Source organism: Megascapheus bottae, chromosome 16, assembly GCF_031878675.1.
Source record: "Megascapheus bottae isolate mThoBot1 chromosome 16, mThoBot2.hap1, whole genome shotgun sequence".
Taxonomy (NCBI): Eukaryota; Metazoa; Chordata; class Mammalia; order Rodentia; family Geomyidae; genus Megascapheus; species Megascapheus bottae.
Window position 1 is genome coordinate 30,375,118 of NC_143524.1, and position 14,214 is coordinate 30,389,331.

General features: G+C 48.4%; 1 protein-coding gene across 1 annotated transcript; it reads left to right on the plus strand.

Annotated features, from left to right (window-relative positions):
- The first annotated feature begins 3,753 nt into the window (after positions 1-3,753).
- On the plus strand, positions 3,754-7,838 carry Dbx1 (developing brain homeobox 1). Its single transcript, XM_090348941.1, has 4 exons — positions 3,754-4,120; positions 4,666-4,767; positions 6,720-6,922; positions 7,497-7,838. The coding sequence occupies exons 1-4, from the start codon at positions 3,754-3,756 to the stop codon at positions 7,836-7,838; spliced, it is 1,014 nt and encodes a 337-aa protein (XP_090205067.1).
- The last annotated feature ends 6,376 nt before the right edge of the window (positions 7,839-14,214 follow it).

The window sequence follows — 14,214 nt, forward strand, 5'->3', positions numbered from 1 at the left end:
GCAAACCATCTGCTTGATTGGCACAATAGAAGGATTTTCAAGGAAAAAGAGAGGAGTGAGTGTGAAAGGGATGGGGGGGAGCGGAGGCGAAAACTCTAGAAAGGGTTGGGCCAGCCGGTAGCTCCTTGTGGTTTATTCTAAAGGTGAACCCCTTAGATTTGTCTTAATGGAGAGGCTGAGGCGGTAGGAAAGCTTTCAGCCAGTGCCCCACTGCCTGGTGGGGCAACTCTCTCTTCCCTCCCTACCCCAGCCCCCAGCCTGGATGAGAGAAGCCTAGGCAACCCCTGCTTTTTCAAGTCTAGGCCCAGAGTCTTAATGATCTTGCCAATAAACTTCCCTAGGGCTGAGGATTCCAAGGTGGACCGCCAAAGTCTGGCTTCTTCTGTGGAGGCCAGAAAGTTTAGAACCTTTTGCAGGGTTCTTCCCCATCTCCAGGGAAGGCTAAGACAGATCCCTGTGCTTCTTTCCCCTGAAGCATCCTTCCCTCCTTCGGTGTCCTAAGCTCTCCTGGGGGCTCCTAGATGCACACACTGCAGGGGGCTTTGAGATGGGGGGGCTTGGAGTGTGGGGCTGGGACACCCCCGTCTCTTTGCTGCCTAGCGATGCTACTCTCTAAGCTGGTTCTAGAGCCCTGGCAGCTTTGGTTCTGTGGGCCTCAGGGAGTCGTGCAGCCAGCTCTGCTCTGGGCCTCACCCCTGGAGTTGGGTCATTAGCCAAGGCCTCCTCCAAGCCTCCTTTCCCCTCCCATCTTCTTTTTCCTTGAAAGAGAACTAGGCAGAAAGCTCAGCTTAGCATAAAGGACGCAGTGATTTCTCCAAACATCAACTTGAAGATAACGACATTACAATGAATGGCAGGACGCACAAAAACCCAGGGGCTCAGGTCAAATGGCATTCGTCACAGGTCTTAGCCACAGCCGCCTCACAGCGCTGCCCCTAAGGCTATCACAGGGTTTGAAAAGGCGTGTTCAAGGAGATCGCTTCAAGTGAGATCCCTTCCCCAATTTCTTGCTTCCTTTGGGATTTATTTTGCCTTTTCAGGGGCAACCAACTCCAGCCCCCGCCCGCTCTTGATCCCCCCCCACTCCTTTGGTGCCTTGGACTTTCTTTAGGAGGCTGTGAGGACTGACTGCAGGAAACCAGTCCACGTGGATCGCAGCAAGGGGTTGACCCACCTTCCAAAGAGTCGGGACTGCCTTTTCAATGCCGAGAAGTTAGCAGCAGTTCGCCTGTAGAGAGGCCCGACGCTCGCGTGTGTCAGGGGGGCTGGGAGTGTGTCTATGTTGGCAAAGTCACAGCTAAAGCTACTTGTTGCCCCAGGAAGTGCGCCAGCTATGAAGAGGCCAAACGAAAGTGGTGTCCTGGGACTGCTCCTGGTGGGGAGGTGTGTGTGTGGGGGGGTGTTTTCAAACTCCTACCTCCACAAAAGTCAAACAGGTATCTCAGTGTTTTAGCTTTAGTAGCATCACCCAGAAGACTGGCCTAATGCATTATGGATAGGGACTAAAGCCTAAGTAGCCACAGCTACTACCACTTCTTTTCTGGAACACACAACTTTCTGGCTAGGGTGGGGGAGGGGACTAAGATGAGAGTAAAGGAAAGTAGGAGAGAAAGGAGAGAAGTGGAGGAAAATGAGGGAGAAGGGGTGGGGGGAGGGAGAAAGAGAGGAAGGGAGGGGGAGGGAGGGGGAGAGAGAGAGAGAGAGAGAGAGAGAGAGAGAGAGAGAGAGAGAGAGAGAGAGACAGACAGACAGACAGACAGACAGACAGACAGACAGACCCCAGCAGCTCTGAAAAGTGAACTTGTTACCATAGCAAATGTTCAAATAGTTTAAACTTTTCTTGCCTATTTTTTTTCCTGCAAAACAGCAAGCCAAGAGGAACCTCTGAAGTTCTGAGATAAGATTTGTGCCTCTCGTTAGTCCCAGAGGCCTCCACTTAATTCCAGCAATGTGCTCCCCCTATTTAAAGAACCACTTACTTCAAAGTTCTTGCCTGGCCATTACTCACCCCCCCCCTTCCTCTTTACCTTGCCTGCCAACTAAGAACTCCCCAAGAAACACTGCACCTCTCCCATCTTCCAGCATCACTTCCGTCTCCAGAGCCCATCCCTAAATACCTTTTTAATTTGAATTCAGGGAGGAGTTGAGAAGGCTGCCTTTCTGATCGAATGTGATATAAATCACAGATGCACTTCTAATGAATGGTTAAAGCAGCAACATGGAGATCATCAACACAAAACACCCTGAACAAAACCATCGAGAGAGAAATAAAGCTGGCTAATAAGATTTTTGAGAAAGCTTTGTGTTAAAAAGCAAAAGGGAAAACCAGCTGAAGGTGACAGTTAGTGCATGGTTAATAGGATCAGGGCGGCCTGGGGGGACTGCACACTTCTCTTTGGGGAGGTTCAGCCACACTAAAGAAATGAATGGGACATTTAACACATCTGTTATCTCGCTGAGCAGAGCAATGGTAGATTGAAAGCTCAAGGCCACCTCTGTCCCAACCCTGAGGGAAGAGAGGGAATTTTTCTCCAGGGTTTTCATTCCAGATTTTGGCAAGGTTTTCCTGGTGTGAGTGGGAAGCCTTCTTCTTCCCTCCACGTTTCAGCATCGGTCAGTGCCATTCAGTTCAGGAAGCTGCGAAAACGGTGGCCAAATCGTTCTTTTTGGACCTTTACTGAGTTTCATCTCACACTGCCCAGAGCAGGTGCTTGAGAGCCAGCAGGGGAAGCGGACAGGTCCGGAGGGATCCTGCTGCTTTCTCTAGGACTGAGCCGATTGCAGGTGTAATTCTCCAGTATGTCAGTGGGGTTCTCTGCAGCCTCATCGTCCTGGAGAAAATTCTCTGGAAAACGTTTGCCATACTGTCTGGGGTTTGCACCATCTTGGTTTTATTGCTTGCCTCTCTAGTCTCCAGGTCAACCAGCTCAAATCAAGAGGTCCACTGTTCTTATGCAGACACACTTATTAACCCCAAAACATCCATTTCCTATTCTCTCAGATTGTGCCAGAGAGACTTTTAACAGAGACTTAAACACATCCCTTGCATCTGTTTCACGATTCAGCTGGAGCCAGTGACCAATAGGGCTGGAGACAGGAGAGGGAAGTATATTCTCATGTTCAAGGACTTGAAATTTTTCATTCCCCACCCACACAAGGGGGAAGGAGTTACTTTACTAATAACCTGAAGATGTATTTCGATGAATATTTATTGAGGAGGAAGGAGCTGCAAATAAATGTAGTGCGTTCTTTAAATAATTCCTTTTCCTATGAGACAAGATGTCATCTGGAACTTCTAAACAGGCATTTAATTAGCCCGGGTGTTGCTTCGGAACAAAAAACGGCGGGACAAGAGCTGTGGGGGCGCACTGTATTGCAAAGAGGCGGTCGATCTGCAGAATCGATGTGGGGGCCTTTGTTGCCTGTCCATTGTGTGGGCCGGGCTTATGAAGACTAATCCAATCATAAATTGCACCCCCTGCGCCAATCACAGAGCCCAGAGGCTGCAGCGAATGAAGCTCGAGTGGAGAACTTTGTTGAACTTCATTGTCAGAGCTGTCACTTTTTCAAAGCACGGGGAGCAGGCGGGCCGCTATAAAACCGTCACCTCGACGGCAGGACCACGAGACGCCCAAGCCCAACAGTTACTACGCCCCTGAGAGGGCACTGCGGGAACCGGGAGGGGAGGGAAGCGAGGCCTGTGCTCTCCAGCCACGAGGAAAAGGGGTCATTCCACCCGTCCCCTCGCCTACCATGATGTTCCGCGGGCTGCTCGCGGCCCCCGCGGGCTATCCCAGTCTCCTGCGGCCCACACCCACGCTGACCCTGCCCCAGTCCCTTCAGTCGGCGTTCTCTGGCCACTCTAGCTTCCTGGTGGAGGATCTGATTCGCATCAGCCGGCCCCCAGCCTACCTGCCCCGGGACGCGCACACAGCCAGCGTGTCACCACCCAGGCCGGGGGAGCCTGCCGCTGTCACCGACTCTGGGACCTCAGACCTGGGTTCCCCGGGTCCAGGAAACCGGCGGGGCAGCTCTCCGCAGACTGCCCTCTCCCCGGCCAGCGAGCCCACGTTTCTGAAGTTTGGGGTGAATGCGATCCTCTCCTCAGCTCCCAGAACAGGTAAGTCAAGGCAGCGCGCTGAGAGCCCATCCAGGTGCCCAACTTTCTGGACTTTTTACAGACGAGCCCCTGAGCACGCAGGTCCCCAACAGAAACCAGAGACCCTCTTGTTGGGTAATGTGACCGAAGGCCAAGCCACTTCCAGAAAAAGTAGCCACCCTCAGGCTTGACCCAGGCTCAGAATGAACTTGAGCGCGCGTGGGGCCGAGCTCTGGCGCAGCGAGGCTGAGCACAGGCCCGAGGCGTCGGAAATTTCTGCCCTCGAACTTTTAAAGACTCAAGAGATGTCGTTATGCCAGTCCACACGACATGCCTTGGGGGTTCGCTATTATTATGTATCTGCGATCTCTCTTCTGAGTGCCCAGGATGGAAATTTGGGGGTGGAGGGAGGGTTTCTACAGGAGGGCGAGTGTTAGGAACATTTATTTGACTCTTGTCAATTTTTTTTTTAAGATGCCTTTGAAATCAGGCAGTGTTCGTTATCTCATGTGCTACACAATAATCAAGTAGGTAATCAAATGCTGTCTCCCCTCCCTGTCTGCCAGAAACATCTCCGGGCCTGCTCCAGAGCCCTCCACCCAAAACGTTCGCTTTTCCTTACTTTGAAGGCTCCTTCCAACCCTTCATCAGATCTTCCTATTTCCCAGGTGAGTCTCATCTGCTTTCTTGTACAAGGCAGGACAGCAGGCACCCAGCCTTGGCCTCTCCCTCTCTGCCGGAGCGATATTTCTCCGTCCACCCCTCGGGGTTACGCTCTGGTTCAGAGGTTGCGAGGCGACAACATTCACGAATCCGTCGCGCCAATTTGATGCCCTATTTAGCACAAGCAGTGACTGCTTGACACTTTGCACCAATTCCCTGCTCTACAAATTAGCAAGAATTGTCATGGTCCCAATTTGAGGCGGTTCCCTTCCCGGCGAGGAGCTGTTGGCATCCCTTCACGCCACCGTTTTCCCACAGAGTCATTGCACTTGACCACGATTCTCCCACAAAGGTTTCAGCACCATGACCAATTGGTCAGCTCCTCTGGGCAGCCACACACAGACCGACCCTGGCCCCTCCACGCTGCCCAGAGACACCTACCAGCCGGGGCTAATTTCTCTTTAAGGCTCATTCAGTACTTGGGCTTTTTCACAAGACCACATGGGGTGCCCTGTTGTGTGGGGCGCCGAGGGCTAGCCAGAGGAGGGGAGTGATGAACTAGATGCCTCCCCTCACCTTGATTTTCCATTTCTGACTACCCAACCTCTTCTTGTACCCTTTCCCCGCTGGCTTATTATAAGACAGTTGGGCTTGTAAACTTAAGATGGCAGGCGAGTCACCTGCTGTAAAGGAGAAACACCTTGAACTGTTTCCATGAGGTGTTCAGCCTGAATTCCCCCTGGTGATTCAAATGATGACTCCTAAAATTTGCAAATGATCAAAACTCAGAGGCAGGTGGGGGAGCGGGTGGGCAAAGCAAGGAGAGCTCTCCCACATAGCAGCCAAAGAAACAAGCAGTTGACTTTTTTTTTAATAGGGAAAGGAAATTCAGCACTACCACTACCACCAACACCACCACCCTCACCACCATTCACACTCCCGCTGGTCATGGAATTTGCTCCCTTTCTCCTCACTCTCAATGTGCTAACAAAAACAACCCGAGCCTTATAAATAGCTTTTCATGTCCATTTAATGAGAACGATGGGGGAAAGAGAAGCCTCTGCCATCAGTATTCTCTCAATGGTCTTGGCCTGCAGTTGTGTTTAGTTTGAAAGTGTAAATCTCTTTTGTCCCAGTAATATATGGCTTTCTCTGCTTGTCCACAGCCTTTTTCTGTTAGTTCATTACTACACAATTACCATTCACGCTTCATTAGAGTCTCTGTTACTTTTGTTTTTTTTTTCTTTTTCTCTCTCTTAAATCGAAACTCTCCCCCTTTTTACCATGCCAATACCCATTGGGAAGCCGGCAATGTGCTAATTAGCTGCCACTCTTCATGTATTCGGGCCGAATTCTTTATGTTTTGTGGGGGAGGGGAAGAAAGATTAATATAAAAAAGATGAATACTGATTGGAGTTTTCAAACAAAAATCATCCAGCAGAGGACTTGCCCCTCTCCAGCAAATCAGCGAAGAGTTAATTCTCATTTAAATGATGCAAAAGCCACCAAGGTGAGATTACAAGGCTTGGGGGTGTGACTACAGGAATGAGTGGCTAAATGTGTTCGTTTTCTTTTTTGAAATTTATTTTTCCTGTAGTTATTTTCGCTGGCCTATGCAGGTTTTCCTGCAGACGCTGAGTGGGGGAAACAAAACGCACCAGGCCATTGTGGGGGTTATTTTGGTGGTTCTCTCCCCCCCCCCCAATTCCTTTCTAATCCGGGTTTGCATGGTTGAAAGGGAAAGTTATTTGGGCGGAAAGCGCCTTTCACTCTCTGCAGGTTTGTAGGTTCGATGGCTATTCTCTAGCCGGAGAAAAAGGCGTGCTTTAAAGAGATGAAGGGAACCGAGAGAAAGAGGGGGCGAAGAAAACACTGGGAAAGGCGCGATCGAGGGGCGGACACTACCCCGCCCCTGGGGGACACCCCCACTCACTCGCCACCTCCCTCTGCTCGGCAGCTTCCTCCAGCGTCGTGCCCATCCCCGGGACCTTCTCCTGGCCGCTGGCCGCCCGCGGGAAGCCCCGCCGGGGCATGCTGCGCCGGGCTGTGTTCTCCGACGTGCAGCGCAAGGCGCTGGAGAAGATGTTCCAGAAGCAGAAGTACATCAGCAAGCCCGACCGCAAGAAGCTGGCGGCCAAACTGGGCTTGAAAGACTCCCAGGTGAGGACCCGGCTCCGCCCCGCCTTTTACGCTCTGCCTCCTGCCAAGCAGGGGGTTGGTGATCCGAAATCACTTAGGCCCATTGCAGACTCGGGAAAAATCGAGGCCTAGGGAAGCAAGGAGCACCTGAGGCAGCTTCCTCAGAGAGCCTTCCTCCTCCTCCTCCTCCTCCTCCTCCTCCTCCTCCTCCTCCTCTTCCTCCTCCTCCTCTTCCTCCTCCTCCTCTTCCTCCTCCTTTTTTTTTGTCAGGTCCTTGAACTCAGGGCCTGGGCGCTGTCCCCGGGTCCTTCAGTTCAAGGTTAGCACTCTACCACTTGGGCCACAGCGCCACTTCCCCCCTATCCCAGGCCCGGCACCCCCACCCCCACCCAACCAGGCTACGTGCCAGGGAAAGAAGAACCAAGAAGTTGTAAGGCTGTTACCCTCCGGGACCGGGCGACCCCCTGTCCCCACCTGGGTCCCCCTTCACCCATATGGCCTGCCCGGAGGCCCCCTCCCCGTGCCGGAGCTCGCCCTCCCCCACCTCGCCCCCCTCCCCACTCCTCGCTGACCTCGCCCCCGCCTGCTGTCCCAGGTGAAAATCTGGTTCCAGAACCGGCGTATGAAGTGGCGCAACTCCAAGGAGCGCGAGCTGCTGTCTAGCGGGGGATGCCGTGAGCAGACGCTTCCCACGAAACTCAACCCGCACCCCGACCTGAGCGACGTGGGGCAGAAAGGCCCCGGGGACGACCCGGAGGACGACGAGCGCCCGGGCCGCCACCCTCACCGCCCGGCCTACCTCGCGTCCCCGACCCCCAGGCTCCCGCCGCCGCCCGCCTCCCCCGCGCGCTCCGGCAGCCCCGGCAAACCTTCGGACTTCTCCGACTCGGAGGAGGACGAGGAAGGCGAGGAGGACGAGGAGATCACTGTGTCCTAGGAGCCTGTCCAGCCCACCCCCCGGTACTGTTGCTAAGTACTTTCAGACCGAAGAGATGGGGGTCCAGACTGCCAGCGGACAGGACGCTGACGCGCCCCCCTCCTTCTGTCGCCCCCTCCCCACTGCCACGATGTCACCAACAGTGCCACAGGCCTTTCCGTTGTCCCAAAGAGACATGTCCCCCTACATCAGCTCCAAATCACAGAAATGGAGGTCTTGGTCCCAGCCATAAGGTTCTCCTCCCCACACCCCTACAACCCTACTGTGTGCAGTAGATTTTGAATGGTGTGGGGAAGAGGGGGTGGGGCTCATCTCTGTCCCCACAGCCTGGAGCTTACAGGGTTAACGCTGAGGGGATTAAAGCCCTGCTGGTCTTCAGCCAGGACAACCCTGAATATGCAGGGTTTCACGAAAGAGGAAACAGGACTCAAGTATATAACCACGCCCAGGACCCCTGACTTTCCAGTAGCCAGAGCTTCCCTGCCACTCCCAAAACAGTTTCTTTAGAAGCACAAGCATGCTGAGAAAGAAGTAGTTGTGCCTTCTGGCCTAAGGGCAAATGAGTGTGTAGTCTTCTCTCATTTCCAAAGACTCTTTTGGGGGAAAACATGTATATTGTCCAAATGAAGAGCTGTAGGAAGTCACTTCCTGTATGCATGTTGCAAACTTTCCAGTCTCTAGCATCCACAGTCCAAGCACCAAGCACTCTATCCTATCACTCTTCTGGTTTCTGGGAAGGACTCACTCAGCTGCAAAGGTCTGAAGACTGGGTGAGAGGTACACAGAGACAGAAAGAGAGGAAAATCTGAAGTTTCTTTAATTTTTCCCCCCATGAGAAATGTTATGTCTTTGCACAGCTCTTATGAACTGTACACTATGTTGTATATAGGTTATGTATGTATATTTCATACCAAGGTTATTATGAATGACTATAAGAGACTGGCTAGGTGGGGTACTGGTGGCTCATACCTGTAATCCTAGCTACTCAGGAGGCTGAGATCTGAGGATCACCATTCAAAGCCAGCCCTGGCAGAAAAGTCTGTGAGACTCTTATTTCCATTAACCTACTAAGAAAAAGCCAGAGTGGTGCTGTGCCTCAAGTGGTAGAGAGATAGCTACTCTTGAGCACAAAGAGACTCAGGGACTGCATCCAAGACCTGAGAGCCCCAGAACTGGCAAAGAAGAAGAAAAAAGACTGACTAGATTTTTCTTTCTTTCTTTTTCTGGAATTGTTTTTAAACTTAAAAAAAAAGATAGCTGTCTAATTGCATAACTTATAAAGAAATATTTTGTATTTTTACCATGTACAGATTTTTATATATGTGTATATATGTATCAAATATATACATATATATCAAGATATATATATGTGTCAAATGAATAAATGCCAAATAAAAAGTAGAGTGGCTGTTTTAGTTGAGAGATTTTTTTAAGCTCACACAATGTAAGATGGTCTAACCCAAGCTTTAGAGAAAGGAATCTGAAGGTTAAGATACAAGGCTTTCATCCACAGTTCCCTGCCACCTCCGCCTTGTCCCCCAGCTAGTAAGAAGCCACCAGAACCACAACTTGCCTCTGGCTCTCAGCCTAGTGTCTTTCTGCTTTGCTGTGTCATCAAAGCCATATTCTCTATGTGACACATAAAACAGCTACAGGAAAGAAAGCCCAGACAGTTTAGTTTCACAATAATCTTCCTCTAAGACTGAAATGAGAGGCTGGAAGTTCAGAGCTGCAGTTTGCAATGGCTTTCCTTTTCTCCTTCATAGTCTACACAATCGGGATGTGGTGGCTCACACCTGTAATCCTAAATACTCCGGAGGCTGAGATCTGAGCATCATCTGTCATCTGTTCCAAGCCAGTCTGGGGGCAAAAAAAAGGGGGGGCGGGAGGACTGTGAGACTCTTATCTCTAACAAGCAAAAAGCCAAAAGTTAAGTTGTGGTTCATATGGTAAAGTCCCAACCTCAATGGAAGAAAGCTCCGCAATAGTGCCTAGGCCTTAAATTCAAGCCCTGGTACTGGCACACACACACACACACACACACACACACACACACACACACACACACACACACACAAATCCTACACATGAATCCTCAGAAAAGCTTCAAAATAGATGGAGACACACTGTCTTTTATGTATGACTGTTCTTCAACAGGAATGTCAGCAGCACTCATGGCCTCAGTGAAGAGAGCGAGACTCTGGGGTCCACAAAGAAAAGTCTTTTTGAACACTAGCATTTGGTGGAAATGATGGATTTAACCAGCAATCATGGGAGAAAAGAAAATGTCATAGCTAAGGCTTGAAACTTTAAGAGTTTAGTCTCTACCATACATAAGACACACACACACACACACACACACACACACACACACACACGTTCCTGTGTGATTCTAACTCACCTTCAAAAGTAAAAATACAAGATTGTCCAGCATGAATTTAGGTAGTATTGTGTGCAAATAGCTTATGTCCTAGGGGAGAAGTGAATATATTCTTGTTAAATTCTCTCCCTTTTCAAACAAATGTTCTTCATGCAAATATCACCCGCAGGTCTTCTCTTGATCTTGGTAATCACTGTGGGTTTTTTTGTTGTTGTTGTTGTTGTTTGTTTGTTTGTTTTTGCCAGTTCTGGGCTTGAGCTCAGGGCCTGACCACTGTCCTTGGACTTTCTCAAGGCTAGAGCTCTACCACTTGAGCCTCAGCACCACTTCCGGCTTTTTTCCCTGTATGTGGTACCGAGAAATTGAACCCAGGTCTTCATGCATGCTAGGCAAGCACTCTACCATTAGGCCAGACTCCCAGCCCATCACTGGGTTTTTTTTGTGGTGACTGGAGGAGCCTTGGAAAAAATTGTTTCAATATGCTATTCTTCATAATGATTAGAATCCAAGAAACCTCCCTCACCTTTCTCTCTTAACATTCAACACAGTGTATGCCTGCCTTTCATACAGGGAACAAACTCAGGGATTCCATCGTTTTCTGCTTCCCAATCCTCTTGCCTGGATATCCAGAGATGGGCGCCTGTCCAAATATATTCACTGCATTTGCAGCAGTTTTAACTTACAGTCAGCTGTTTTCAGGCATGGGAATGGATTATATTCTATAGCTAGCAGGTGGGAGATGTCTGCACATCCTTCACTGAATGCCTGGAGAAGCAGATATGGTCTGTGTTTACAATGGAATATTAGTCAACATCGAAAAAGAAGAAAATCCTTCCATGTGCTTTGACATGGATGAACTTTGAGTCACAATCAGACACAGAAAGATGAATAACCTTATACCACTGTATGTGGTATCTATACTAGTACTTGAGACAGAAGTAGAATTCTCCCTTCCAGGGATGAGAAGAGAGGGAAATGGAGCAGGAGAGTTCCAGTGACAAAGGCAGATCTAGAGATCTGTTAAGCACCCTATACAATTACACACTTTAAGTGGCTTAAACAGTAGCTATTTGATGGCTTTCACCACAATAAAGTTCCTTTAATTTTAAAAAGTCAATTGTGCTGGGCGCTGGTGGCTTCCTCCTATAATCCTAGCTACTTGGGAGGCTGAAATCTGAGGATCACAGAAGCCAGCCTGTGTAGGAAAGTTCCCATGAGACTCTTATCCCCAATTAACCACTCAAAAATTGGAAATGGTACTGTAGCTCAAGGGGTAGGGCACTAGCCTTGAAGCCAAAGAGACTCAAGGACAGTGCGTAGGCCCTGAATTCAAGCCCCACAACTGACAAAAATAATTCAATTAAAAAAAATAATTCAAGGGGCTGGGAGTTTGGCCTAGTGGTTAAAGTGCTTGCCTAGCATGCATGAAGACCTGGGTTCGATTCCTCGGTACCACATACATAGAAAAAAGCTGGAAGTGGTGCTGAGGCTCAAGTGGTAGAGCTCTAGCCTTGAGAAAGTCCAAGGACAGTGCTCAGGCCCTGAGCTCAAGCCCAGGACTTGCAAAAAAAAAAAAAAAATTCAAGCCTGGAATGGTGGCTCATACCTGTAATCCTAACTACAAAGGAGGCTGAAATCTGAGGATCACAGTTCAAAGCCAACCCGGGCACTAAAAAGCACAAGACTCTTATCTCCAATTAACCACTAAAAAAGTGGAAGTGGCCCCGAGGCTCCAGTGGTAGAGTGCTAGCCTTGAGCTGAATATCTCAGGGACAGTTCCCAGGCCCAGAGTCCAAGCCCCATGACTGACAAAAAAAACCAAAAAAAAAAAAAAAAAAAAAACCAAAACACCAAAAAACCTGAAAAACCCTCACATTTTGAAATTACTCATCATCACCACCATCATCATTATTTCCAGCAGCAAAATAAGAGCAATATTATAAGACAATTTAGAACTCAAAACATAATTATATGATAGATACCCTTCTAACTCTTGCTCCTTCGAGAGCTTTTCTTTTTTCTTTTTTTTCATATATTTTTTGTTGTAATTAATAGAAGGGTTACATTACATTTGCCACATAGAAGGTGCATTACTTCACATACATTGATACCCTTTCTCATGTCTTGGTCCCCATTTCCCTTTCCCCCACCCATACCCTCATCTTGTTTTCCCCCCTTTCCCCTCTTGTTTTGTTGTGTTCCATTTTTTGGCAGGACTGAGATTTTAACTCAGGGCTTAGCTTGGGCATTCTACCACTTGAGCCATATCACTAGCTCACTTTTGGATTTGATGACTTTAGTTCAAAAGAATTCAATAGTTATATCCATAAGGCAAAGAAGAATCTATTGTTGTAATGAGAAATGTTTTTATTAGGCACTTACTATCTGACAAATAGCCATTCTGCTAGGTGTTCACACCAGTTCTATCCCCACACTCAGAGATTCAGGAAGGCATGACTCAAGTGACAGAGACCCCGAGTTTAACCCCCAGTAACACATACATCTGGCGATCCCAATGACATTCCTAATGCCATTCCCTTCCACACCATCCAATCAATCAACCACGAAGACCTGTTGCTGCCTGTACATATACATCCTTAATAGATTTTTTTTATTTTTGTTCAGCAATTACAGTGTCACTGACTTTCAAACAAAAATTACCATTATTTTTTGTTTGTTGCTTGGTACTAGGACTTTAAGCTTTTTCACTCAAAGCCTGGTGCCCTACCACCTGAAACATGCCTGTTTCAGCTTTCTGTTGGTTCATTGGAGATAAGTCTTTTAGATTTATCTGGTCTGATTTTGAACAAGGATCCTCAGAGCACAGCCTCCTGCATAGCTAGGTTTGTACATGTACACTACCCATGTCCTGCCCATTCTTTTTGTTTATTTGTTTTTAGGCATGTATTATATGTTAGATTCAGTGATTACTACTTTACATTATATTATTCTCTTTAATCCGCACTATAACTTTTTTTTAAAATTTCATTTTACAGATGAAAAAAAAATGGACACAGAGATCTTTCTGCTTTTTTCTGCCTCCAAAACCCTTTCTCTTTCCCTGCTAATGACAAAGAAAAGTTCTGTAGAGAAATTTGCCTGGAAGCACAGTATGATTTGTATAAGGCAGAACAAGGAATCACTTAACATTGTTTCAGTCGGGTGTGATGGCTCATGTCTGTAATACTACCCAGGAGGCTGAGATCTGAGGATTGAGGTTCAAAGCCAGCCCAGGAAAAAAGGACCTAAGACTCCTGTCTCCAATTAATCTCTAGAAAGCAGGAAGTGGGGCTTGGCTCAAGGGTAGGGTGGTAACCTTGAGCTGAAGAGTTCAGGGACAGCGCCCAGGCCCAGGGTCCAGACCCCATGACTCCCTCTCTCTTCCCCAAAAAAGTCTTCATTTAAAAAAGAAATGAAGCCGGCTGGGAGTTTGGCCTATTGGTAAAGTGCTTGCCTAACATGCACGAAGACCCGGGTTCGATTCCTCGGCACCACATATATAGAAAAAAGCTGGAAGTGGTGCTATGGTTCAAGGGTAGAACTCTAGCCTTGAGGAAAAAAAAGTCTAAGGACAGTGCTCAGGCCCTGAGTTCAAGCTGTACAACTGGCAAAAAAAAAGAAGCTTCAATTCTTTCTCTGAGATCCAAAGGAAGAAGAGTGAAGTTCCCCTACGCCAAGCTTGGTAGGGAGGAGGGTTCTATTATTTAACCCACTCATCTCAACTCCCTGCCCCCCTGCCCCAACAGGGTAATGCCTCCTGGAATTCCTTTTGGCACAAACAACTTGTTTTAGGACTATGTTTGGACTGTGATTAAAAGAGGATTATTTACACCATACAGACATCCTGTGTGAAAGGACAGGTCAGCCCTGACATTTTACTAAACTTTTCTGTAAATACCACATCCCAGCAGTCACTAAAAGTGCAGCAAACCAAATCAAGGGGCAAGAAACATTGAATTTTGATTGCTCTAAGCAAAAAGTTGTATTTCAGTTAGC